A 26,859-nucleotide genomic window follows, 5' to 3' on the forward strand; every position below is an offset into this window, starting at 1 on the left:
AGCCTAGCAACATGGACTGGATTTGTATTCAGCTTGTAATGCTCTTTCCCAAAAGCGATGAACTATAAAGTGACTTAAAAGGTGCATATTTGCGTGTTTCCAGGTTTGAACAGGCCTTTGTGAGCAGCCTGGTATTTGGACGATCCGACGATAAGTTCTGGCTAGGCCTGTATAGTGATAACAGCACAGGCACGTTCCGCTGGATAACGGGAGAGGAGCTCACATACACCAACTGGAACAGAGACGAGCCAGGTACAGACCACTGTGTGTGCACCTGAACAGTTTGTGTCTATCACTCCTTTCATCTTTTGGTGCAAAGCCATAAAAATGCTAATGATGAGCCTGCCTTTTGTCTTGTGGTGTTGCAGCACAGATAAAGGGAGGTTGTGTGGTGATGTTGGCGGGGCAGGCCATGGGTCTGTGGAAGGTGAGGGACTGTGCCAATGTTCGCTCCAAGTACATTTGCAAACAGAATCAGGACTCTCTCATCCCCAGCCCCCCTGTTCCTCAGCCTACGCCCTCCCTAACAGGATCATGCCCATCGGGATGGAAAAGCACCAATACGTTCCGCTACTGCTACAAGGTGTGTTCATTGGAGTTGTGCAGAGTTGATTGCTTGTATCATTGCAAAATATAAACTATATTATCACCCAGTTCTAATCTGCTAAATGTGACTATAAGGCATAAACATATTAAGACATTATAAACATTACCATCATGGCTTTCTGCTTTAAACCCATGTGCATTTTTATATTATATTAACAGTGTAAACATTTCTGATTTAAAATTGTGGAAATGTCAGCTGTAGAAAATCTAATTCATATATTATATTTAAAAATGTAACATTCATTTTATAGACTGGTGAATGGAAAAACTCACTGCTCTAGTTTAACATACAGTTCTGTTCAAAGGCTTACATACCCCTTGCAAAATCTACAAAAATGTTAAGAATTTTAGCAAAATAATCAGAATCATAAAAAATGCATTTTTTTTTTAGTACTGTCATGAATAAGCTACTTTACATAATAGATGTTTACATATGGTCCACAAAACAAAATAATCGCTGAAAATATAAAAAATGACCCTGTTCAAAAGTTTACACACCCTTGATTCTTAATACTAATCTGTTACTGTTTTTATGTTTTTTAATAGTTGTTCACAAGTCCCTTGTTTGTTCTGAGCAGTTGAACTGCCTGCTATTCTTCAGAAAAATCCTCCAGTTCTTTCACTTTCTTTGGTCTTTTAGCATCTTTTGCATATTTGACTGCTTTCCAGCTGTGGCTGTATCATTTTAAGATTCATCTTTTCACACTTTTCACTTTTCATCTTGTCTTCTATTTGTACTACTTATTGCAAATAGTGGCAATTATCTGCACCTCAGTATTGTAGTACAGTATAAAACAGTATACAGTAATAACATATTGAGTATAAATTTTTAACTTTAATTCAAATTATTAAATGGATGCCACCTTATTGGAACAATGAAGCTCTCCCTACACCTACCCTAACTCTACCTGATACTTTATTTTCAACTTTTTGATTATTTCTTTGTTTTTATTGAAAACAAATGCTTTTCTGATGTGATATGACATTTGAAAAGGGAGAAAAAAAGTTTGCCAAAAGGTGGATTCGAACATGGGTCAATTGCGTCAAAAGTAGTACAAGACGTGCTTTACTATCTGCGCCACTGGAGCAAACCATTGACAAGCGTCTTTTGTAATATTGACCGGTCTAATCACACGTTGGTGGGAGGAGTTAGTGTAAATAGCCTCTGCCAACAAGGCATGCTATTTTCGCTTAGTGTAAACAGACGCTCCATAAGTTTAATCAGTTTTACATGTCAGGGAATAAAAGTTGCAAATTAATGATTGCAAATTCATCAGAAAATTAATAATCTCAAAAGTTTTTGAGTTACAGTGCAGTAAATTCTTTTTTCTATCATTCCGTTTCAATATCCTGTGATTGTGCTCATTCAGTTCATTTTGAATTTTGGCCAGTCCTAGTGTGGTGTCTGTGTGTTTGTCTGTATTGGGTTGTGTGGTCAGCTCATCGCTGTGCTTTTGTAGGTTTTTCATGCAGGTGCACTGGAAAAGAGATTGACTTGGATTCAAGCTCACAAGTTCTGCCAGAAACATGGAGCTCAGCTCGCCAGCTTCAGCACGCCAGAGGAAGAGGCCTATGTCTTCCAGATCCTCCACGAGGCCTTCGGGTAAGTGTCTAAAATCCAGCCCTAAAGCAACACTGTGTGTATTTATACTATATGAGGGTGTGATTTGTGTGAGAATGAATAAAATTTCCTTTATTCTTTGGTTTCTACACTCAAATGCCTCTCATTCAGGGATGCCCAAACTCAGTCCGGGAGGACCGGTGCAGAGTTTAGCTCCAGCTTGCCTCAACACACCTGCCTGGAATATTCTAGCATGCCTATTAAGTGCTTGATTAGCTGGTTCAGGTGTTTCTAATTGGAGCTGGAGCTAAACTCTGCAGGACCAAGTTTGGTCACCCCTGCCCTAGTCAGAATAGTTTGAGGTTATGTTTGTTATGTTTAAGATAAGTTAAGATTTTACAATTTGAATGCATCATGTGGGCATGGTAAAGGTATAGTAGGGTCTAACAACTCTGCTATCTGACTGGGTGTGTGGGCAGGGAGGCAGAGGATCATGAGCAGCACTGGCTCTGGATCGGAATTTCCCGCAGGAGTAGTGACAGTTGGACATGGAGTGATGGATCAGCTGTGAGTATTTCATTGTGCTAGACCAGTGTGTATGTGTATATACTTACTTTTTTTTTTAATAATAGTTAATGGTGAGGAACACATTTCTGAACCTTATCCATGGCATAAACAAACCAAAAATAAACAAATAAATAAAAGTTGGAAAACACTGTACTAGCCTAGTGAAAAATGAATATACTAAAATGTATTTAAAATACATTTACTTCATGCTAAGTATACTACAAATACATTTACAAGTTATGTACTTAATAATAATTCCCTGCAATTGTACTTTTAGTATACTAAACTGGTATATTTAAAGTCTGCTAAACTGGAACAACTAATTTTGTACTTAATGCAGTTTAATTGTGCGGAAGTAGTGCTGAAGTCCAACTAAAGATATACTGAAGTATATTTAATTGTGCTAAAGTGGGAACTGTTGCAAGTATACTTAAGCTACACTTTAAATATTTTGCATTTAAAGACCAATCTGATTTAAAGATCATAAAGTCATCACCAGTAGTGACATTAAAACATATTTTAGGCTTTATATTAAGATATGTGCATTGTGCACAAGTAGTACTCCAAATAAAGTTTAATTACAGTTTTTATATCAGTAAGTCTCAAGCAATATGTCAGTAAATATGTTAATAGACTTGAAGTATACTTAGTATAAAAATAAATGCATTTTAAATCCATTATATTTTTTTACTAGGGTAGATATCAATAGAGCAGGTGTTGTCAACCTTTTTGACTTCAGGGCCCTCATAATAATATTTGAAGGCCCAAAACATATTTTAATCAATGGGCAGTCCTACTATAGTTAGTATAGTTAGAGTTACAGTATCTAAATACAAAATATAATATAATAATTATAATATAATAACTATATTATAATTGGATTATAATATAGGCAATATAATGTAATTATATAATTATGTAATTATAATTAAAATACTTAGATTTCAGGAGAATTCCAAAACTTTTAGAAGCTAAATGTTCTTAAAAAAAGGCAATTCATTTATTAAAAATATTACATATATTAAAAATAAAACATTCTAGAGCTTTGCATAATTGGTTAATTGTAAGTTCTTTACAAAAATGCCTGTTGAGTTCATTTTTATTATTTTTTCAGGTCTAGAACTATTAAAATCTTGTCTTCTTATATATCCAGGTTTTCCAAGACCATGATAATCCTGGTTCTTCAAAAATAAAAAGAGTTTCTGATGGGGAAAATCAAGAAAAGAGAAATCATGATAAAGTTGTAAAGGTTTTAGTACTTGTTTAGTCTAATTTTAAATGATTTTAAGTAACCTTGAGGGACCTTTGTAAGTATGCTGATGCCCCCTAGTGGTCCCTGGCCCCCTGGTTGAGAACCACTGCCATAAAATCATGTTCATCTTTCACTCCTATCACAAATATCAAAGTAACATTGTATTGTTTTCTGCCTCCGTTTCTTTAACATTGTTCCTCCATAATAGCTTTTTGTTAGCAGTTATAACATGTAAGTCTTTTTTCTCTCTCTCTCTTTTAGGTGTCCTATCAGAACTTTGGCAGGGGGAATTATGGGTCTGCTGAGTGTGGAGCAGCTAACATGGCTGACACCAATTGGCTGGTATCACACTGCGAGTCTGAACTAGACTGGATCTGCAAAATACCAAAGGGGAAGGTGGAAGAGGAACCTGAGAGCCATGAAGGTCTGTCGCAATGCACTCTTTTTTGACTTTTAGGAATATAAACGTGTAATATTATCAAAAGAAAAAGCCTAACACGTTTGTTTGTAAGCTAAATATGATTTTGAATCTAAGTAATGCGACATAATTGTACATTTGTGTGTGTAGACACTGGTTTAGAGTGGGTTGATTTTGAGGAGGCCCAGTATAAAATGTTCGAACATCGCTCCACATGGGACCAAGCTCAGAGGATCTGCTCTTGGTTTGATGCCTCCCTGGTTTCCATGCACTCTCCTAAGGAGAATCAGTTTTTGGTTAGCACTTTACGCAAGGTAAGCACACAACCACACACTGTCCTGTAAAAGTTATGCTTGTGACATTAAATAAACAGCATATTAAGGATCAGTTCACCCAAAAGGTGTAAGGTACGAAAGCTGTTGTGGTACCTTTTTATAGTATGTATATTAGTATGTATTAGTTTGTATACTAACCAAGAATTGGGTTTACTGTGTTCAGATGTCCCGCAAAGAAAATGACCTGTGGTGGATTGGTTTACACACTTTTAAGAACGATGGGAGATTAAGGTGGTCTGATCATTCGGTGCTCAATTATGTGTCCTGGGGACTAGGACAGCCTCGGCCAATCAGCAAAGAGCCCAAATGTGTCCAAATATCCGCCTCAAAAGGTTTGGTCACTATTACACACAGAAACAGAAAGTGTGCCATCTTCACCTTGAATTTGACATGCACTGGTTCTGCACAACTTAAAAATGAATATAAAGTTATTTTTGGGTATGATATTTGATTCAACAACAGTGAGTTTATTGAATTACTTTATTGCTCTCTCAGGTGACTGGTCAGACCAGAAGTGTCACGTTGATCTTCCATATGTGTGTAAGAGGGTGAATGTGACGGGTACCATCCCTCCTACACCCGCTCCTCCTCTCATACCTGCTGGCTGTCCCCAGGGCTGGAGTCCATTTCTACACAAGGTGAAAATTCACAAAAACAGTGCACTTCTATAATGTACTTAAAGTGTTCTATTTTCATGCACTAAAACTTGAACCCACTACTGTATGAAAGATGGGTAACTAAATACATTTTTTTTAATACAGAGAAAGTATGTTAAGCTCATCCTAGTTCACATTCATGTTGTCCCAAATAGCATATTTTAGTACACTTAGATGGTCCTAAGATTATCTTAAGAAGTACTAAAGAACAATTTTTATATGTTATATAAGTATAATATTAGTGCGCTAAAAATAAGTACATTTTTTCCTGGGTTATTACACTTGCGAGACTGAAACAAAATTTTTCTTCTCCACAATTTTTTGCTGTTCAGTTTACGTTCAGATTTAGTTTTGCTGATTATTTGAACCTTCTCTATTCTCATCTAATTTTTATATGCTGTGTATACTGTACTTTTTAGATTTTACTTTTTATATTTGTTTAAGAAATGTAAGATTACATTGACTTAAAGTAATTGCAGTTGTTTGTCTTTCAAAGCCTACCTAAAATTCATTGTGAAACAGCCTCACATTTCATTTCACTTTTGTAGTGTGACATATTTCTATGTAAAATGGGATATTCATTGAGAAATATGCTAGGGCGCCACTTGTCAGGAATTGATTAGATCATGAAGAATTATCTATATTTGATTATATATATATTATATATATTATATATAGATTATATATATTATATTATATATAGATTTTGTTGGAAGGGAGGTGGTTCAAAAATCAGATCTCTTGCTAACGTCAACCAAAAAGGAAAATGCTTCTTGTAATATTACATTTTTATTCCTTGTTTTCATTTGGAATGTAAGAAAATACAGATCTATCAAAAATTATTTCAAAAATACTTTCTACACAAATATTCATGTTGCACATATGCAACATTTTTTATATCATTAATCTCTGAATTCTGTTTTTTTTCCCCTCATTGCAACAGTGTTATAAGGTGTTTGGAGAGGAGCTGTCGAGTCGTAGCACTTGGGAATCTGCCTCCAAGACGTGTCTGACACATGGAGCCACGCTAGTGACAGTGCCAAACCACAAGGTTCAGGGTAAATCAAACCCATACACACACTCAGACACACACACCACAGAAGGGAAGCTAGGTTACATGAAATTGATAGTTCACAAACAAAAAGTACAGAAAATGTAAAGTATAAGGATCATAGACAACTGTTATGAATATTGGGACTGACATGCTCCAATTTCTGTGGCGCTTACAGGCCTCGATTTGTTTTGTGTTGCAATAACTTGTGTGAGTGGAAATAGCATAAGCTCTGCATCTGATCTGTTTCTTTCTCTCTTCAGCGTTCCTTGTGACTCTGCTGCCCAACAGTAGTTTCCATGTATGGGTGGGGCTCACTTCAGAATCACAGGCTCAGTTCAGGTGGTTTGAGCCCGGGTTTCTTGGCTACACTAACTGGGCCCCTGGAGAACCAGTAGACAACAGACAACTGAAAAGCCCGGTACTGGATTGCTTGTTTCTATCTATCTATCTATCTATCTATCTATCTATCTATCTATCTATCTATCTATCTATCTATCTATCTGTCTATCTGTCTATCTATCTATCTATCTACAGTTGCAGTCGAAACCCCCCAGAGACTGCAGTACTTTAAAAATACAAGCTTTTCTGAAGATTCAGGACTTTATAAAAAATTGCATCTACAACAGTTTACTGGCATATTAAAAGTGATAATGTCAATATATGATGTAATGTTTTCGAGTTATATGATTTTTTCATAATACAACTTTGTCATAATTATTCAATCCCTATTCAAGATTACTGGTTTAAAGGAGAAGTCCACTTCCAGAACAAAGGTTCACATATAATGTACTCACCCACTTGTCATCCAAGATGTTCATGTTTTTCTTTCTTCAGTCGTAAAGAAATTATGTTTTTTGAGTTTACTTCCAAAAGTAAACTTCCAAACTTCCAAAATGCAGTTTAAATGCGGCTTCAAACGATCCCAGATGCGGTTGTAAACAATCCCAGCCGTGAAAGAAGGGTCTTATCCAGTGTAACGATCGGTTATTTTCATAAAAATAATACAATTAATATACTTTTTAATATCAAACGCTCGTCTTGTCTTACTCTGCCTGGACTGCTTTTTTTCTGGTTTATGACAGTTAGGGTATGTCGAAATGTTCTCCCTTAACTTTTAAATTGCCCTATATCGGTGTTTTACCTTTTTTGTTAAGGGTGTTCGATCTTCTTTGCATGTTTACTTTGCAAAGACTGGGTCGGTACTTCTGCAGCGATGTAGGATGATTTTGAAATCTTTTTTGAAGTTGAGAAGAAAATACGATCAGAGTTTTTCAACATACCCTAACTGTCTTGAGTCAGAATACACAGAGTTCAGGCAGAGCAAGACAAGACGAGCATTTGAGATCAAAAAGTATTTAAATTGTTTTTTTAATTTTTTAAATGTAAATAACCGATCGTTTCGCTAGATAAGACCCTTCTTCCTTGGCTGGGATCGTTTACAACCGCATTTGGGATCGTTTGAAGCCGCATTTACACTGCATTTTGGAAATTCAAAATCAGTCTATTATATGAAGAAAAATGCTGAATTTTTTTCCTCAGAAAACATAATTTCTTTACACATTATATGTGAATCTTTGTTTTGGAAGTGGACTTCTCCTTTAAGTAATTTATTTTTATGGTGGGGAACAAAATTATCTTAAAACACAATTAAGTCTTTGGAAACTATTAAAAAAGCAGAATTAGCTTGGGGTGTTAAACATACATACATTTAGTCCATCCATGTGCTTAAGTTGATTAGCAAATATGGTAAAGTCAACAGAGCCTTCACAAAAGCTATAGAGAAGAAATTGCTTTATTTTATTAGAAAGTCTAAGGCTACATGAAGACTTGCAAGACATTAAAAGTTCCGTAGTATAAATTGTCTTGTACCAGAAAACCTTTGAGGATGTTGAACAAAAAAAGCACAGTATCATAAAATGTTTGATCAGAGCAACTGAGAAAAACCTGCAATGTACAGCCAAAGACTTGCAAGGTGACCCGACAAAAGGAGAAAAAACATTTCAATGCAGAGTATAAAATGAACACAACCACTCTTCACCAAGAAAAACAAAAAAGGTTGACTTGAACATACTAAAAATGAGTTTGGATTGACCTATGGAGTTCTGGAAGAATGTTTTATGGAGTGATGTGACCCAACTAGAACTTTTGGCTGAATTTGAAGAAAGCAGTGGCAATGTGAAAAGCAAAGTTTATTAGTGATCTGAAAGCTTTTTCAGGTGAGGAATGGCCAAGATTGCAGTAGAGAGGTGACAGAAGCTTCTAAGCACTTCCAAGTAGCGTTTATTGGTGGTTTTAAAGAATCAAAGATTCAGCACAAAATTTTACTTTTGTGAGTTTAATAATTTTAAACAAACGTTTAGAACCAATTTTTTTTTTCATTATTCATCAACTTACTGTACCTTCTCAGAATTACTCAAATGTGTGTTAATAAACTTTCTCCAATATTGTATTGACACCTTTGTTTAATTGGTTTCACAAAAGTTCTCTGCAGCAAAATGTCTTGCAGGTCAAGGGGGTTGAATAATTTTGATTGCAGCTGTATCTATCTATTGTATCTGTCTGTCTGTCTATCTGTCTGCATTATCTATCATTATTCACCCATCAATCTGAGTATATGTGTGTCCCATTAGGGTAACTGCATAGTGCTTCTCCATGGTAGTCCTCCCCGGGTGATGGGCATGTGGGCGTCTCGCAGGTGTGATGCAGAGAAACACGGCTTCATCTGCATGAAGGATAAAGGTACGGGAATATCTCAAATTCACATGCTCACACAAATATGCTTTGTATTACATACCCTGAAGCACTAAAATATCCTGTGCACATGTGTTTCCAGACCCTGCCTTTCCCCCTGCCGTGGACCCTCTCCCCCCATTATTAGGTATCCCATTAGAATTTGGTGGCGTGCAGTACCGGCTCTTGCAGAGGCCTCTAGACTGGAGTGGAGCTCTGGGCTTGTGTGAATCCGTTAATGGAACACTGGCAGCGGTACGGGATCCTCGGCAGCACGCCTACCTCACCCTCCTCCTCAGCACGCTCCGCAAACCCGCCTGGATCGGACTACACAATGATGGGGTGAGACATTGTGTGTGTGTTGTGCGTATCTTCTTCTGACATGTCAGAGATGCAGCAAAAGTTTCTTGTATTTTCAGGCTCGGAGCTACACGTGGTTGGGCGAAGAGGAGCTGACATTCAGTGACTGGCGGGATGGAGAGCCTAATCAAATGTATGGATGTGGTTATATGACTGTGGAAGGCCAGTGGACGGTGGCTGCTTGTAATACAAAATTAAACGCTGCCATCTGTGAAATTAACACAGGTAAGAAAAATGTTAAGAGTATGCTTCTGAATACTTCCATATTATACTGTTTTTGTGGTATGCAGTATGTATATTTTGTATTTGCATTGAATTTCTGATTTCGGTTTGGACATTGTCCGAAGTGTGCAGTATGCATTCAAGGTCGACTCAATGTTTGATTAGAACACTTTAGTTAAAATTCCTCAATGGTCGTGTAAAACAACACCCTTTTACCTTGTCAAAAACTGCTCTGTTCACAGCAACCCGTCTCTGTGTATATCTCTTTAAATGATAATGAGCTACTGCTCACCCCGCCCCTCTCTTCTGTTTTTTTGTGTATTCAGTGGCGCGTTACCATCAAATACAAAACTAACCCACTACGTTTTCAGTGGCTCTGATGACGGGAGAAAATAAAGACTCTTATGTTCACTTTTTAAATCCAAATACAAAACACCTGCATTGTTTCCAAGATATTGTTGTTGCTACAGCTGCTCAAGCGTGGAGAAAATGGTGGAAAGAGTACAACTGACTGAGGGTGGGAATATGCTAATACGGGGCATGCCGTCAGCGGTTGTGGGCGGGGCTTGATCAGCATGACATCATACTGCTCAGAAAATCAAAACGGCTTGATAATTGAGACTGTTTAGGGTTTATGGGGATTAAAAAAGGAGTGAATGGATTGTTATCATTGTAGGGTGTCTCACTGCTGACACTTACGTGCAAACACCATGTAAATGAGAATTTTGCACCTGATGCCCCTTTTAAACAATATTATAAAAATTTCTAATGTTCATATTAAATTTTTTTTCAACTTTTCTTCAATTACTTCAATAGTTTGTACAGTGCAGCATGGTAGTATTCCATTTCAGATGTAACTTGTGTGTGTTTGGATCCATCTGCAAATTTTGCAGGTGTGTTTTAATAGCTTTTTGCTTGTTCTGTTTCTGTTTCAGAGAGAACGATAGAGCACAGGTGGATGTATCCCGGTTTATGCCCACAGCCTGTAGGTAATTGGTCCTGGGTTCCTTTCAGAAATCACTGCTACTCGTTCATCCTCCACGAGCTACAATTTAAACATGAGGCCATACGCATGTGTAACAAAGGTAACGTCCACACACAGGGAAAATATCCAACTAAATCGAGCATATTGCACACTAACTTAAGTAATCTTGTTTTTCCTTTCTCAGCGGGCGCTAAACTGCTGTCAATATTAGATGAAAACGAGAACAGTTTTGTATGGGAGCACATGCAGAGTTTTCAACAACAGGCCCACGGCGCTTGGCTTGGGATGATCTTTAACTCCAAAGGCAAGAAGTTTAATGAACAACACTTGTTTCCTTTATCGACCTGCGATTTGGATCTCCTTTATCTAGACCTGTGTGTGTGTGTATGATTCCACAGAGGGCAGTCTGGAGTGGTCAGACAGTCAAGGAGTGGACTACAGTAACTGGGAGCAGCAGGACGCTAATCTGAGCATGCTCTCCGCCAACAGCTGCTTCTGGGTTCAGAGCAACACAGGCCTCTGGAGGCCAGGGTCCTGCAAAAACCGCACACATGGAGTCATCTGTAAACGACCACGAGGTATGGAACATCACATACATGTGGAAATGTATGATATATTTGCATTTACAAATACAACTGGGGTAAAAGCTACAAAAATGAATTAAAACATTCCTGTGTGTACCCACAATGTCATCCAGACTTTGCAAAGAGGTTGTTATTGCACAATCTAACCCATAGCTCATGTTTAAGTGCAGCAAAGTGCTGTTGCTCTTATACTGAAATAAGTATGTTAAAGTACTAAGATTACTAAAACTAATTAAAAAGATATAAACTGATAACCTAGAACCAGACAAATTGGATAAAAAAAGCTAGTTAAAAATGAATGAGTACTCTAATACTATATAAATGATCAATATCACATGAGTAGATGTGAGATATGGCTGTATATCGGCCGTAGGTAATTACAGCTTGCTGATATACAGCAATGTCTCATGTCTACGAGTGTGATATTGTATTTATACAACAGTTCGACAACACGAGTGTGTAAATATATAAACAAAATAACAATGGAGTGTCTTTAAAAGCCCTCTTTTGTGCAAAACTACTTCCTTCGGCCACAGATTCAAATCTAGAGTTGACAGTTGAACAGCTGAACCCAAGCCTCCGTTACCAATTCCAAAACGTCACTTTAGAACTATTAAGGAAGGAACGTCGAGTTGCTTTATTAAAAGCTTATTGTATTAATGTAGTAAAAGCAGTGTATTATGTGTAGTAGAGTATTATGAGAGAGATGGACTGGGCGACTCTGATTACCTGATACAGCGTTCATTCTTCAGCTAAAAAGAAAAAAACATTAGTTTATTTAACTAACATTGTTTTTATAACATATTATTTATTGAATAATAATTTTTAGTAAGCAACAAAAACAACAGCCATCATAATATTTGCTAGGCAATTCAGTCAAAAGTACACAGGCAGCACTCTGACATACAGCACTGAATTTACATAAACATGATAAGGTTTTTGCAAAATGATTTGCTCTTGAGCAAATAGTACATTGATGAGACCAAAGACTGCCCGTTAGATTTGCCAGAACCAGAAAGAGCTGTTGTATAAATAATAATAAAATTACTGGTTTGCATATAAATCTCAAAGGCACAGCAATTAAAACACAGTCTTGCTTTAAGGGTCATTACGCAGGTGAAAAATGTCCATGGCCATGATGAGAAATGTCAAAAAACTTTGACAAATTTTATAAGATGACCTCAGGAAAAAAAATAGCTGAGAATCCTTATATAATTATAATTTCCAAAATAATTCACATTTTGAGCCTAATTTTTCCCTTTTTTCACTTTTTCAACAGGACCCACAGCAGAACCTGTAGCCCACTGTAAGTTCTAACAATTATTTAACCTCTTATTTACCTAAAATATGTTGACAAAGTTGAAAAACATGTATTAAAGGGATAGTTCACCAGAAAAAGGAATATTACCGCATGATTTACTCACCTTCAAGCCATCCTAGGTGTATATGACTTTCTTTCTTCAGAAGAATACAATTAGAGTTATATTAAAGGAGAACAAATAATTTACTGACCCCCTTGTCATCCAAGATGTTCACATCTTTATGTCTTCAGTCGTAAAGAAATTAGGTTTTTTTTTCAAGCATTTCAGGATTTTTCTTCATATAATGGACTTCATTGGTGCCCCGATTTTGAACTTCCAAAATGTAGTTTAAATGCAGTTTCAAAGGGCTCTAAACGATCCCAGCCGAGGAAGAAGGGTCTTATTATTCTGATCGGTCATTTTTTTCGAAAAATAAAAATTTGTATACTTTTTAAGCACAGAAGCTTGTGTAGCACAGGCTCTGGGATGCGCGTTCACGATGCTACAAATTAGTGATGGGTCGATCTTGAACAATTCGTTCATTTTGAACAAATCTTTAATGTGACTCTGGAAGAACGAGTCGTCTCGGGGAGTAATTCGTTCAGTCGCACATGCACAACATCCTATTAGGTTCTGTACTAGAATTAGTTCACCTGTTTTGAGTCTTCGGGTGTTTTCGAGTCATTCACGTGATGAACAAACGACTCAAACCTGAAAACTTGTCAGATAAGAGTTGAGGTGAGCTAATCATAGACGAAAGACCCAGGTAAACAATGAATTAATCTTTTCTGTTTCTTACAGAATTATAGTTTTGTCTTGTTTGTGTTGTGATCAACATTTGTGTAAGCAGTAGATGTGTTAGGGAAGTAACTCGTAACAGTAACGAAATGACTCGAAAAAAGATTCATTCATTTTGCTGAACGAGACTCAAAGGTCAGAGTCGGTAAAATAATCTGAACTTCCCATCACTACTAAGAATCACGTGTAAGTTCATCATCTGTGTACTCCGGCTAAAAAAGGTAGAGTTTGTCGAAAAACTCCATCTTATTTTCTCCAACAACTTCAGAATCGTCCAACATCCTTGTACCTTTTTGTTTGTAAACAGAGTTTGACTTACTTGCACTTTCTTGATCTTTGCGTGTTTGCTTTGTAAACACTGGGTCTGTAGTTCCATGTGACCTTTCGACGTGATTCAATAGAACGTGAACGCGCATCCCAGAGCCTGTGCTACACAAGCTTTTGTGCTTAAAAAGTATACAAATTTCTGAAAAAAATGAGATTGTTTTGTTAGATAAGACCCTTCTTCCTCGGCTGGGATCATTTAGAGCCCTTTGAAGCTGCATTTAAACTACATTTTGGAAGTTCAAATTCAGGGCACCAATCAAGTCCCTAATATGAAAAAAACATAATTTCTTTACGACAGAAGACAGAAAGACATGAACATCTTGGATGACAAGGGGGTGAGTAAATTATTTGTGAATTGTTATTCTGGAAGTGGACTTCTCCTTTAAAAAGTGTCCTGGCTCTTTCAAGCTTTATAATGGCAACGTAGGCATAGTGTAAGCTCCGGTGAGAAGTGATGAATGTGGAAAAAACATCACAAAACACAGATCACAAATAAGAAGTATATAACAAGGATTTGTGAAGAAAAATGTTGGAGGATTTTGATATAAGCCAAGAGGAGACTGGTCTTCCTTTGCTGTAAATAAAACTTGACTCTCACTAGACTAGCATATTCTCACCGGGGCCTGATATCATACATCATGTAACGCCACTCTACTCGTAAACGCATGTACGACAGTTAGCAGAAGATTACAGTTTATAAAGTTTAAATATAGATATTTTTCTCACTCAAACACATTGATTCGCTACAGAAAGCTTTTTTTAACCCCCCGGAGCCGTGTGGAGTACTTTTTATGACGGATGGATGCACTTTATTGGGATCTCAAAATATCAACACCCATTCACTACTATTATAAAGCTTGGAGGAGCCAGGACATTTTTCAATGTTTCAATTCCAATTGTACTTGTCTGAGAGAAAAAGGTCATAAACACTTAGATTGGCTTGAGGGTGAGTAACTCATAGGTTAATTCATTTTTGTGTAAACTATTCCTTTAAATGAATTAGTTTTGAATGTTTTGTTTGAATATTTTTTTTCTCTTTCTTCCAGCCGAGGTCGATCATCTCCATGTATTAATTCAAGTCCTGGTTGCAGCGCTCGTTCTGATTGCTCTGGTGGTGGGCGGGATTTATCTGTATCGTAGGCGGAGCTTCGGCTCCACTGGCGCCTATGAGAGCGCTCGGTACAGCCGCACTAACTCCAACCCCTCCGAAGAAGCAGAAAAAAACATTCTCGTTTCAGACATGGAGTTAAACGAACAGGGCGAATAATGCTGGATATGTTCGAACTGATTCGAAACACCTAGGAAAACAAATCTGCTACGGCAGCAACTGACTGAGAGAATTTACGTTTAAGGAAAAAAATGAGCTGCGGTTTTGTTTTTGTGTTTATTTTTCCAGAGACATTGAAAGAGCTGTGTGGAGCGCAGCAGATGATCGACCAAAAATCAACAGAGGCGAAACTCTTTCACATCCATCTAAACCTGTCAACCAATCAAATTCCACCATCTCAGAGGAGCTGTTTGGATTGGCTAGTGTGGAAGATTTTTTTTTTGTTTGTTTTTATTCAGAAATCCAATTTATATGCATATTTTTTCATGTCCTTTATGTAATAGTTATTCTTTAGTGCCAAAAGGGAACAAAGTCCCCCCGGAAAAAAATCACATTGACTTGAGAGCGCACAAACTACAAGGTAACACCACAACAGTATTTTTTTAGACTGTGACTTTTGAAGTTATTTGTTGTGACTTTTTTGTTTCTGTTTTTTAAAACTTGTGCAGCTGAATTTGATGTTCTCTGGGTCAGAATTCAGGTCCCTCATGGATCAATCTGAAAATGATAATCATAATAATTACACATCAAATGAAACAATGCTATGTTTGAAGTTCAGTGGTGCGGAACCAAAAAAAAAAAGCTGCGGACAGAAATAGACAGATGAAAGTGCATGAGAATGAGCCTGTCACAAGCACCGCAGTATCTCTCTCTCTAATCACATGGTGAACACAGAGCTGCCCAACAGGAAGTCTGACCTCACTGTAACGGTTTGCTTGATCTCCGGTATGATGAGCTCATGTAAAAGCTGAATCCAAACAGTACAGGGAATGAAACTTAAACTTTGTTCTTTTATCTCTACTTTCTCTCGTTCTTTTCAGCTCTTAACTTTTCTCTATTTTCTTGCCTTCCTTTTTTTTTTCTCCTTCGGCTCTTGGCAAGGCCTCGAGGTGAAACGGTGCTGTGGCCAGCTGTGGAATGTCGAGTCAGCGAGTGGAGCAGATCTGGAACCAATCAGGATGCAGGAGTGATGAGGGCAAGGCAGGAGAGAGAGAGAGCGAGAGAGAGAGAGAGAGAGAGAGAGAGAGAGAGAGAGAGAGAGAGAAATGAAGGTTGAATGGGTTTTTCAAAAGGGGTTAAGGGAGGAGAAGATGGAGAGAAGGAGACAGTACGAGGCGGGATTTGCAAGAGAATGGGACTTCTAGGTGAGCAGGAGTTACGGGAAGCGCTGGCAACTGAAAGGGGAGTTACGTTACTGCTCTCTGCTGGATATTTGCACAAATAGCTTATCTAAGAGTGTTTTTAGTGCTGTAGATTGGTTGGTCAAAGAAATCAAGTCAAAATGTTATTACAAATGGGTTGCCATTACATTCTTTATCCATTTATTTCTCAAGGTTTTAAGGAACAGTATACATTTTGTATATTGCTTTAAAGGAATAGTTTATCAGGCCATCAAAGATGTGGTGTTAGATAAACATCAGACCAGGTTTGGAGAAATTTAGCATTGTGGCACTTGCTCACCAGTGGATCCTATGCAGTGAATGGGTGCCGTCAGATTGAGAGTCCAAACAGCTGATAAAAGCTTCACAATAATCCACACCACTCCAGTCCATCGCTTAACGTCACGTGAAGTGAAAAGCTGCATGTGGGTAAGAAACAACAAGACCTTTTTTAAGCAGAATTATGGACTGAGAATTTATATCTGAGGTAGTGTTTTAGTTAAGTGTAAGATAATTAGAGCCCTGTGATTTCCGCGATGTGGAAACCGAGGACCGAATCCAGTCATAAAAGTGGAATTTACTGTATAATGCAGAATGTCATGGAATTTACTGAATTTTGAATGTACATGGTGTTCACTGTTTTTTAGCTTCTGTCGCCTCAAAATATGAGTACGTAAACGCATGAACACAATCTCTAGATCTGCTCTGAGAGTCATTTCATGAGCATTTTTCTGTTCCTTGTGAGAAAAACTATTGTCACATCATATACAAACAGAAACTTAAGGGTCAAAATAAAAGTTTGGTTTAACTTGAAGAAACAGTGACAGAAATATATTACTTAATGTAATGATACTACTACTACTACAATACAAATAATACAATTATTATTAAAACATTTTTTAAAGAATATTTACCAGAAAAATGCAGTATTTCTGAATAAATAAATATATATATATAGAAAAACATTTTTAATCAATTTATTGGAGATGCTTTTGATTAAAACAGTTGAGTTAAACCATAAAATGGAATCCAGAAAAATAAAAGAAAACAATTTAGAAAAAATAAAACTGCATTTGAGAAAAAAATGAAACAGATTTCATAGGGCCTTAAAAATGTAATTTTTGTTCAACTGTTTATAAATTGATGATAAATTGTATACTTTTCATGATTTCAATTAATTAGACATGCTTTTTGATTAAAATGAGAGAAAGCAGAATTTGGGAAAAAGTAAAACAAATTTCATAAGCCCCTATATAATGATGAATTTATTCCTTACAAACACAGATTTTCGCTTCACAAAATATTACTTGATGGACTGGAATCGTGTTGATACTTATTTTTATATTCTGACGGCACCCATTCACTGTAGAAGATCCATTTGTTAGATAAACTGCTGCATGTCAAAAGCTACATTTCTCCGTATCACCAAAACTCATCTACATCGTCGGTGGCCTGAGGCTAAATACATTTTAAGCATTTTTTTTTGTTGTTTTTGGGTCTATTCTTTAAGATTGTAAGTAGCGATTGCCTGATGACAGGGTTTGTCGGTGGTTACTATGTTTTTTGTGCATTTCTATGCAGTTGCTTATTCAACAGAGCTCACCTCCAAGTTCCTATGATAGTCTAATAGTTTATTATTTAGGCTTAGGAGTTTATTTAGATCCCTACGTATGAGGAATAATAATAGTCATTCTTGTTTTAGCAAACACCACTAATAATCCGTAACCAGTGCTTCCATATATCCGTACTAACTTTACTCGCAAGCCTGTTTTTAGAGAGCTAGGTGGCACCAGTTCAGCACTTATAGACTATTCTTCACTTTAAACTTTCTTGCTCACTGTTAAAACTTCATTTTTGCTTAGTATTTCATTTTGTAGGTTTTGTATGAGATGGCCTGTAATATGTCCATGCAGTTAATCTTAGCATAAGTAATATGGTTATTTCTCAGCTGTGAAATGACACGTTTGACTATAACCATAAAGATCATACAGAGCATCAGATTATATGATTTTACCATATACATAGGCTGTGATGTCACACACAGGCGTCAGGACATTTGCACATGCGCTTATGCAATAATCATTCTTAAGATTTGTGAAACAGTGTGAGTGGTTCGGATTGAATTAGCCTTCAACAAATAGAGAACGGGAAACTTTTTATGACTGAATGATAGATAGAAAGAAATGAATCATCTTCAGTCCCTGTGAAGACAATGAAAAATGTTTGTTTTATGTTTTTTTGAATATTTTGTTTTATGAATTTGCTTAAAAAAAAAAGAATAAAAAAATGTTTGCTATGTGACTGCTAGAAAAAAAAAATGTCTGTCTTGAGAGTATCCAGAGTTATGCATTTCAGCGATTCAGAAAATAGAATGATATTTTGTAACTTTACATGAATACTTGTAAAATGTGGATGTCCAAATCTGTTTGAGCAATTGCACTAAACAGTATGTGTCGCTAGGGGGCAGAGATGGCGTTTAAATATTCTCATCAATAATGAAGGACGGGATGGAAATGTATCCTTGAGTTTTCATCAGGGTTTATGAATATATATACACTACCGTTCGAGTTTGTGGTCAGTGAGATTTTTTGAAAGAAATGAACACTTGTATTCAGAAAGCACGAATTAAATTGATTAAAAGTGACTGTAAAGACATTTATAATGTTACAAAAGATTTCCATTTCAAATAAATACTGTTCTTTTCAACTTTAAGTTCAACAAAGAGTCTTGGAAAAAAAAAAAACAGCTCAACTGTTTTCTATATTGATAATAATAAATGTTTTGTGAGCAGCAAATCAGCCTATTAGAATGATTTCTGAAAGATCATGTGACACTGAAGACCGGAGTAATGATGCTGAAAATGCAGTTTTGCATCACAGAAATAAATGAGATTTTAAATTATATTCAAATAGAGAAGAGTTGTTTGAATAATATTTCACAATATCACTAGTTTCACTGTATCTTATATCAAAAAAATACAGGCTTAGTGTGCAAAAGAGACATCCCTGCTAGCGGTTTGGATATATTAGTAAAGTGAGCAAACATGCTTTGAGTGTAACAGTAAGATAGATCATTTCGCCTGAGTGACAGTTAATTTCAGATTTGTCTTCCTATACGTGTGTGTGTGTGTGTGTGTGTGTGTGTATCTGTGCTAAATTCCCAAATCTCGAAACCAATCAAACAGAAGTGCCTGTTTCAGCACTGTGTAGGTTCCCAGAAAAAGTGCTGAGCTTCCTATATTCTCTTTCATTTGGCAGATGTTTTTCATCCAGAAAATCATACAATACCCACAGAGTAGTGATAATATCAGTGGAGCTTTGCGCAAGGTCACAGGCCTGCCGACAGAAAGAGGGCTCTCTCACTTCATGGGTCGTTGCCTAAACCCGTACCTTTGAATTAGCTGCCAAAATGTGTAGCAATTAGCCTATGACAAGTATAGCAGCAAGGGCTGTGCTAACCAGTCAAACCTTGACCAGTAAAGGTTATTAGCTGATAACGCTCAAGTTAGCCAAATATCAATGGCTCAGTTGGTAATTTCCTTCTTTCAACTGATTCTGATCACAGAATGAGGCAGCAATTATATTATTTATAGTATTCTATACAGTGATAAATGCTATGTCGATTAGCATTACCTTATGAAAATACCTGAGATGGCGTGAAGAACAAATAGTGTTGCAATCGTGTGTTGATTGTCTTAATGTTTCTTCAGTTGAAAAAATTTCTGAATGCGGAAGTCTGGCCTCACTGGAACGGTGCTTTACATTTCCGATCTCTGGTGTTTCTAGTCAAATTAACAGTTTCCGAGCCGATATATAACGTTAAACCTGCGCACATTTTTATAGTTAGTTATATTTAAAAATTTTAGATTCAGTCTTTTTTTTACCATTTTAACATGTTTTTTTTTTTTTTATGGAGACCGGAACACGAAGCACCTAAAGGGAAGATAGGATCCTTCATGACGCTGCTCATCGGTTACTCGGGAAAAAGGTGGATAGAGGATTTGCACTTACCTCACGGTTTGGTCAGTTAACGGATGCGCGGCCATTTTGGCAATACTCTGATGTAAACAACAGCGTTGATTGCAAGGTTAATGTACTACTGAATACGTTATTCTGCTAATTTCTGCTGTCTAAACCACAGGAAAAAATGTGTGGAAGCTGTTAAATCATGTAGAGGACTTTGTAAGCAGGAAAGGGCGCACTATTTTGACAAACTAAAGTTAATAGGTGGTGAAGATAAGTATGAGCAGTATTAATTAAGATATTAGCATAATATTTCACCTACCTGACTGGAAATTATAAGAACGAACACAAATGCTGTTAAGATTCTTGCCCTGGAAATCCTGGTTCAGTTTGGCCAATCACAAATGCCTTTTGTTCCTCAGTTTTTTGCACTCTTCTTGATCTATCTGATTAAACACTGTATAGATTTTAAAATCTTGCTAATTACTTATAAAGCCCTGAATGGTTTAGCTCCTCAGTACTTGAGCGAGCTCTTATCAAATTATAGTCCCTAACGTCCGCTGTTTTCTCAAAACTCTGGCAATTTGATAATACCTAGAATATCAAAATCAACTGCGGGCAGCAGATCATTTTCTTATCTAGCACCCAAACTCTGGAACAGTCTACCTAACACTGTTCGGGAGGCAGACACACTCTGTCAGTTTAAATCTAGATTAAAGACCCATCTCTTTAACTTGGCCTACACATAGCTCATTTCTATAATGCAAATCTGTTAAAGGATTGTTAGGCTGCATTAATTAGGTCAACCGGAACCGGGAGCACTTCCCATAACACCTGATGTACTCAGTGCATCGTCAGAAGAATGGCATCTACGCTAATATTAGTCTGTTTCTTTCTTATTCCGAGGTCACCGTCACCACCAGATCCAGTCTGTATCCAGATCAGAGGGTCACTGCAGACCCACAGACCCAGTCCGTACCAAGCCCAGATGGTGGATCAGCACCTAGAGATGACATCCCTAATTAACAACGATGGTTTATTATTTGTGACCATGGACCACAAAACCAGTCTTAAGTAGCACGGGTGTATTTGTAGCAATAGCCAACAATACACTGCATGGGTCAAAATAATCGTTTTTTCTTTTGTGCAAAAAATCATTAGGAAATTAAGTAAAGATCATGTTCCATGAAGATATGTTGTAAATTTCCTACTGTAAATATATAAAAACTTAATTTTTGATTAGTTATATGCATTGCTAAGAACTTCATTTGAACAACTTTAAAGGTGATTTTCTCAATATTTTTTTGCACCCTCAGATTTTGAAATAGTTGTATCTCAGCCAAAGATTGTCCTATCCTAACAAATCATATGGAAAGTTTACATACATCAATTAGTTATTCAGCTTTCAGATGATGCATAAATCTCAGTTTCCAAAAATTGACCCTTATGACTGATTTTGTGGTCCATGGTCACATTTAAATATCACAGTTATCATCAATATTGTGACACCCCTAATGAAAGTTTTGTATCTGATTGTTCTTTGTAAAGCCGGGCTGTGTGTATGTGGGCGTTTTACAGTCATGGTGTCAAGGGTTAGAGTTCATTTACAGCAAACAAAGAGTAGAATGTGAGCATGAATAGGACAGATTATGTTAATTTCACCCTTCCCTGTGGCGGCCCCTGAGGCGTGTGTGTGCGTCAGGGTACTCTGTGTGTTGTCTGTGCTCCAATAAGCTCATTAGCAGTCTATATAGATATGATTACATACATATGCGCCAACACACATCCACAGAGACCTGGACAATAAATGGTGAACGAGAGGGGGAGAGAGGATGAGGAGAGAGAACTGTTGAACAGAAGTGAATAGAATTCATCAAGTGAAGTGGCGAACAACAGCCCAGTTGAGGGGTTATGAGTGTAAATAGAGACTTGTGTTGAGAGGGATACAGAGAGAGGGACGCTTTGATCAGCCATTGTCTCTGTCTCTCAACAAACTGGTCTGATATAACTACTGTTCACCCTTTTTTGTTAGTGTTTATTTGTACCTTAATTCTTTAAAGTTGATGTATTGAAATTCTGCATACTATTAGTGGCACCAAATGGACTTGGCTAGACATAACAGTGTCTGCTCAAGTCAACTAATTCTCAAAGTCTGGGCAGAGACTGCCTGTTTTCTGCAAACCAAGGGATCAGTGTTTATATAGTTTTTGCTGTTCACCCCTGCTGGTGCATATTTTTTTATATTTATGTGTTATAAGAATATAATATATTATGATATAAAATTGTTTAAAATTTTGTGTGTGTGTGTTGTATTATTATATAATATAATGTAAAATAATATAATACTTGCTGGTAGATAGTTTAATGCATTTTTTATATGTTTTATATGTTTATTTTAAAATATGCTATGTATGTTTATTGCCTTTTATTGCTTTGTGTCTAATATATCCCATTATAATATAATATAATATAATATAATATAATATAATATAATATAATATAATATAACATAATATAATATAATATATTTATAACATAATTTAATTCAGGTAGATATTTTATGCAGTTTTATATATTTATTTTGAAATTTAAAAATACTTGGAAATGTAATACAACATACACACAATAAATTATAAATATTATTAGTATAATATGAGATAATATTTTTACATTTTGTATTACATTTCTATATGCATTGTTTTCTATTCGGTTCTATTCTTCTATTCTATTCTATTCTATTCTATTCTATATCAGTAATATATTAGACACAAAGCCACAAAAGGCATATACATACAAATATGTGTGTGTATGCTTTGTATGCCTGAGTTGGAAAGTTTATTAAGTGAAAGTGTATGAGTAAAGAGTAAAGTTAGATTAGATGTTCAGTCAACATAAGCTGCCTTACCAGACCACTGCATTTCACTGAACACATCTTCTCCTGTGTATCAGCAAAGACTGAGGAAAAAAAGAAAAAAGGAACGAAAAAGAGCTGTTCAGCTTTTCGTAGAGCGATATCAATTTTTTCTTGTCCCAAAGCAGATAAATGTACATTTGTATTATAGCAGCTGCTGCCCACTGACTGCAGTTGTGCTTGTCAACTCAGCCCTAAAGCCCTGCTGCACAATACTGCACACTGTATGTGTCTCCTTCCGTTTGTCTCAAGGGTGTAATCGAAGGCAAACAGAAGTGAGGCACAGTGATTGAATTAGAGGCTCGTGCAGGGTAAATCTGATTGCGTGTGCAGGTTTGAAGGAGAATGTGCGTGTGTGTTTAGAAAGACACTGATATGGGTGATGATTTAGGCTGCGTTCAAGCATAGGTGTGAAGGCTGACTGATTTGCTTTAATTTCCCTGGTGTTTTGCCACTAGGAGATTTACAGGCAAATGTGTGTGCGCGTATGCAGAGAGAGAAGCGGGAGGTGAGAAAACAGCGTAGAGTAAACATAAAATGAGAGGAAGGTCTGATGTGTGAATGAGTGTTGTTTTTCTTGTGCTCTCAGAGGAACAGGATGACATATTGTAAAGCAGCAGGTGTCAGCCGATATGGGACCGCGTCTGCACTCCTGCTGCGTCAATCACCTAGCAGAGGGAATCTGATTGGCTCAAAGCCATGATGGGCGGGGCATTCTGCCCAATTGCATTCAAACTGTCTCAGTCTCAGGCACAAATGATTTCACCCAGAACAACTTACCGTGGCACTGTTAGCACTAAGCGGAACGAGATGAGCTACGGGAAAGCTTATATCATCATCTAACCCAGTAATGAAAATGTAGTTTTTGTTCCAAAATTAAATCACTTTTCAGTCATTTTTGGAGGTCGAATTCACTTTCACCTTTTTGATTCTCATTGTTAAAAGCATAGAAAAGAGCAGCCTCTATATTGTTCTGGTGTTCCACAGAAACAAAATGAGTAAATGATGCCAGATTTTCACTTCACTTTTAGATTTTAATTTTTTAGATTTTCACTGCTGGATGAACTGTTCCTAACATGTCAGCAAAAGCAAACGATAGCAGCAATTAAATGCAAAATGTTAATTAGTACTAACATTAGCATCAGCCCCCAATAATTATGCAGTCAACAATGTGCACAGTCATTTTTTGCTGGTGTAATGTGTTTGTGTTTGCGTGTTTATTTTTCCTCAGATTCTGTACTATTAGCAAAGACAGTATGAGGAGGAAAAGAGAGACCACTCTTAGAAAAATGAATAGAATCCTTCCAATTAAAATAGGCTTTTTAAAAAGTATTACTTTTTTCACATTTTCTTGGTTAAATAAATAAATAAATTACTTACACTATCACAAAAGAAAAAAAAAACAATTAGGTTTTATATTTTTACATTAACAATGTAATCAATATTTATTAAAGCCAAGTATGAATCTCATCAAGTTAGTGTTTTTAAGCATTTTACATTTATTCCAAAATAATAACTCAATGCAGTAACAATTTAAACAATATATTTTTTGGTGACTTATGTTCATCTATTCTTTATTGTTAGTTAACTTTTAACTATTTGTGAATTTTTCGAGTCATCAGTCATCAAAGCTCGGTAAATATTGGTCACAGACACTTTGCGTTTCTTTAAGTTGATTATTCACTAAAAACTCCCACAGATCATGTTTTCATGCCATTTTAAGGCTTATTTTGGTGTGTGCAAAATAACACATGCTGGGTTATTTTGACCCAGCTGGTTGGGTTAAATGTTTTTACCCAACATGCTGGGTTGTTTTATTAAAGTCAACTATTGTTTAAAAGTTATTATACTGCTGGCTTAAAATGGGCTGGAAAATAAAAAGTCACACAGAATTGGCAACAGCAATAATCAAAAGATGAACATTTATAATTAAGCAAGATGAGACATGGACAAAAATATAAGACAAATTGAATTTATTTGGGTGAATACAGCTTAGTTTACTTGTTTAGCAATCATTTTCTAAATAAAAAATGTAACATTTAAAAGTAGCATTTTAATTTAAGTCTATTTAACCATTCTCTGTAATTACTTTTCACCGAAATAGTGCTAATTCTCATGCCGGTGTTTTGCCAAAATCTAAGCTAGTTAGGGTATGTCGAAAAACTCAGACCATATTTTCTCCCTCAACTTTAAAAAGTCATTTCAAAATCATCCTACATCATTGCAGAAGTTCCAACCCAGTGTTTGCAAAGTGAACATGCAAAAAAGATCAAACACCCTTAACAAAAATGGTAAAACAACAATAAAGGATGATTTTGAAGCTGAGGGAGAACATGAGATGGGAGTTTTTCGACATACCCTAACCATCATGAACAGGAACAAAAGACAAGATGAGTGTTTTGCATTAAAAAGTATATAAATTGTATTATTTTTATTAAAATAACCAATTGTTATGCTAGATAAGACCCTTCTTCCTTGGCTGGGATCGTTTACAACCGCATTTGGGATCGTTTGAAGCTGCATTTAAACTGCATTTTGGAAGTTCAAAATCGGGGCACCATTTCAGTCCATTATATGGAGAAAAATGCTGAAATATTTTCCTCAAAAAACATAATTTCTTTACGACTGAAGACAGAAAGACATGAACATTGTGGATGACAAGGGGGTGAGTCAATTATTTGTAAATTGTTGTTCTGGAAGTGGACTTCTCCTTTAAAAATATCTGATAGGGGAAGATCTGTGGCTAATTCCTTTTCAACACAACTTTAAAGGGACAAGGGCTGTATCCCGAAATCGCATACTTCTCTACTAGGCCTATATTGTATAGGTGAAAAACAGTATGTTACAAAAGAAATATGTCCAACTTCACAGTAGTCATAAAGAGTAGCTAAAAAAAGTACAAAGATGATCTACTACTTCTGATGTGCTTCTTAAGTGTGCATATGCTGAACGCTTTACAATCCCATGAGGCCATGAGAGAGGATTTATGAACAGCAGTAGTGCGATGCATCTGACGCTGGTAGGTCATGTGACAATGAAAAATTGGTGTATTATGTCCAGATTACATTCATACTAGACGCAATTATACTATATAGAGCACAGTCTTTTTGTGGTCACAAAGTAGTACTCAAGTACTCAAGAGAGTATGCGATTTCAGACACAGCCATTGCCTATACTCACCTTTTGTGCTTCATCAAGGTGAAGGTTTGTCTAGTTAGCACCACAGTTTGTCCTTGCTGGTAGTTGCTGTAACTACACTATTATAAGGGCAAAGACCATCTTTTATGTCAGTAATGAAATTTTTTGCTCATGTATTAAGTTTTTTCTAAATCTACAGCCTTCACCATTCAGTATTTTGTGTGACGTCATCTTTTGAGTAATTAGTCACATGGCTTTTATGGCTCAACTGATTGGTTTAAAAAAAAACTTCATCCAGAGCTAAACACGGATGACAAAGATGGCAGATTTGCGCTAGTCGAGCAGCTGCCGTTGAGATGAATGTTAATGGTAACTGATCGCTTCCCCCAGGTATTATAAACCTCTGGTTTCATCAGACAAAGTCAAACAGAGAATTTTAACCCTTGACTTGTTTCTCAGGAGTCAGGCAGACTGGTGACAGACTAAAAAGAATCTCACTGAGCCTTCACCTTTAACCGTCCACTCGCGCCGTAGAGATAGAGACGGCGAGAGCATCTGTGTGAACCAATCAGTGCCACGGCTCAGAGGGAGAGGACGTCTAAATA

General features: G+C 36.5%; 1 protein-coding gene across 3 annotated transcripts in view; it reads left to right on the forward strand.

The window, feature by feature from the left end:
* mrc2 (mannose receptor, C type 2) overlaps window positions 1-22,420 on the forward strand; it is a 49,758-nt gene extending 27,338 nt beyond the window's left edge. Inside the window, exons 11-30 of one of the 3 annotated variants that reach the window (XR_007827443.1) lie at window positions 104-252; window positions 369-583; window positions 2,067-2,209; window positions 2,647-2,734; window positions 4,248-4,410; window positions 4,555-4,718; window positions 4,903-5,071; window positions 5,235-5,377; window positions 6,339-6,453; window positions 6,710-6,867; window positions 9,080-9,188; window positions 9,283-9,521; window positions 9,599-9,764; window positions 10,697-10,846; window positions 10,931-11,050; window positions 11,145-11,324; window positions 12,610-12,636; window positions 14,803-15,444; window positions 20,159-20,230; window positions 21,112-22,420. Coding sequence is in view for 1 of the 3 variants with exons in the window: in XM_051106084.1 (XP_050962041.1) it covers window positions 104-252; window positions 369-583; window positions 2,067-2,209; window positions 2,647-2,734; window positions 4,248-4,410; window positions 4,555-4,718; window positions 4,903-5,071; window positions 5,235-5,377; window positions 6,339-6,453; window positions 6,710-6,867; window positions 9,080-9,188; window positions 9,283-9,521; window positions 9,599-9,764; window positions 10,697-10,846; window positions 10,931-11,050; window positions 11,145-11,324; window positions 12,610-12,636; window positions 14,803-15,023 (2,719 nt within the window). In the remaining 2 variants the exon portion in view is untranslated. Of the gene's footprint in view, window positions 1-103; window positions 253-368; window positions 584-2,066; window positions 2,210-2,646; window positions 2,735-4,247; window positions 4,411-4,554; window positions 4,719-4,902; window positions 5,072-5,234; window positions 5,378-6,338; window positions 6,454-6,709; window positions 6,868-9,079; window positions 9,189-9,282; window positions 9,522-9,598; window positions 9,765-10,696; window positions 10,847-10,930; window positions 11,051-11,144; window positions 11,325-12,609; window positions 12,637-14,802; window positions 19,039-20,158 lie in introns of those variants that run through there. The other 2 variants (XR_007827442.1, XM_051106084.1) reach the window with 2 other exon arrangements.
* Window positions 22,421-26,859: the final 4,439 nt, after the last annotated feature.

Source organism: Labeo rohita, chromosome 3, assembly GCF_022985175.1.
Source record: "Labeo rohita strain BAU-BD-2019 chromosome 3, IGBB_LRoh.1.0, whole genome shotgun sequence".
Taxonomy (NCBI): Eukaryota; Metazoa; Chordata; class Actinopteri; order Cypriniformes; family Cyprinidae; genus Labeo; species Labeo rohita.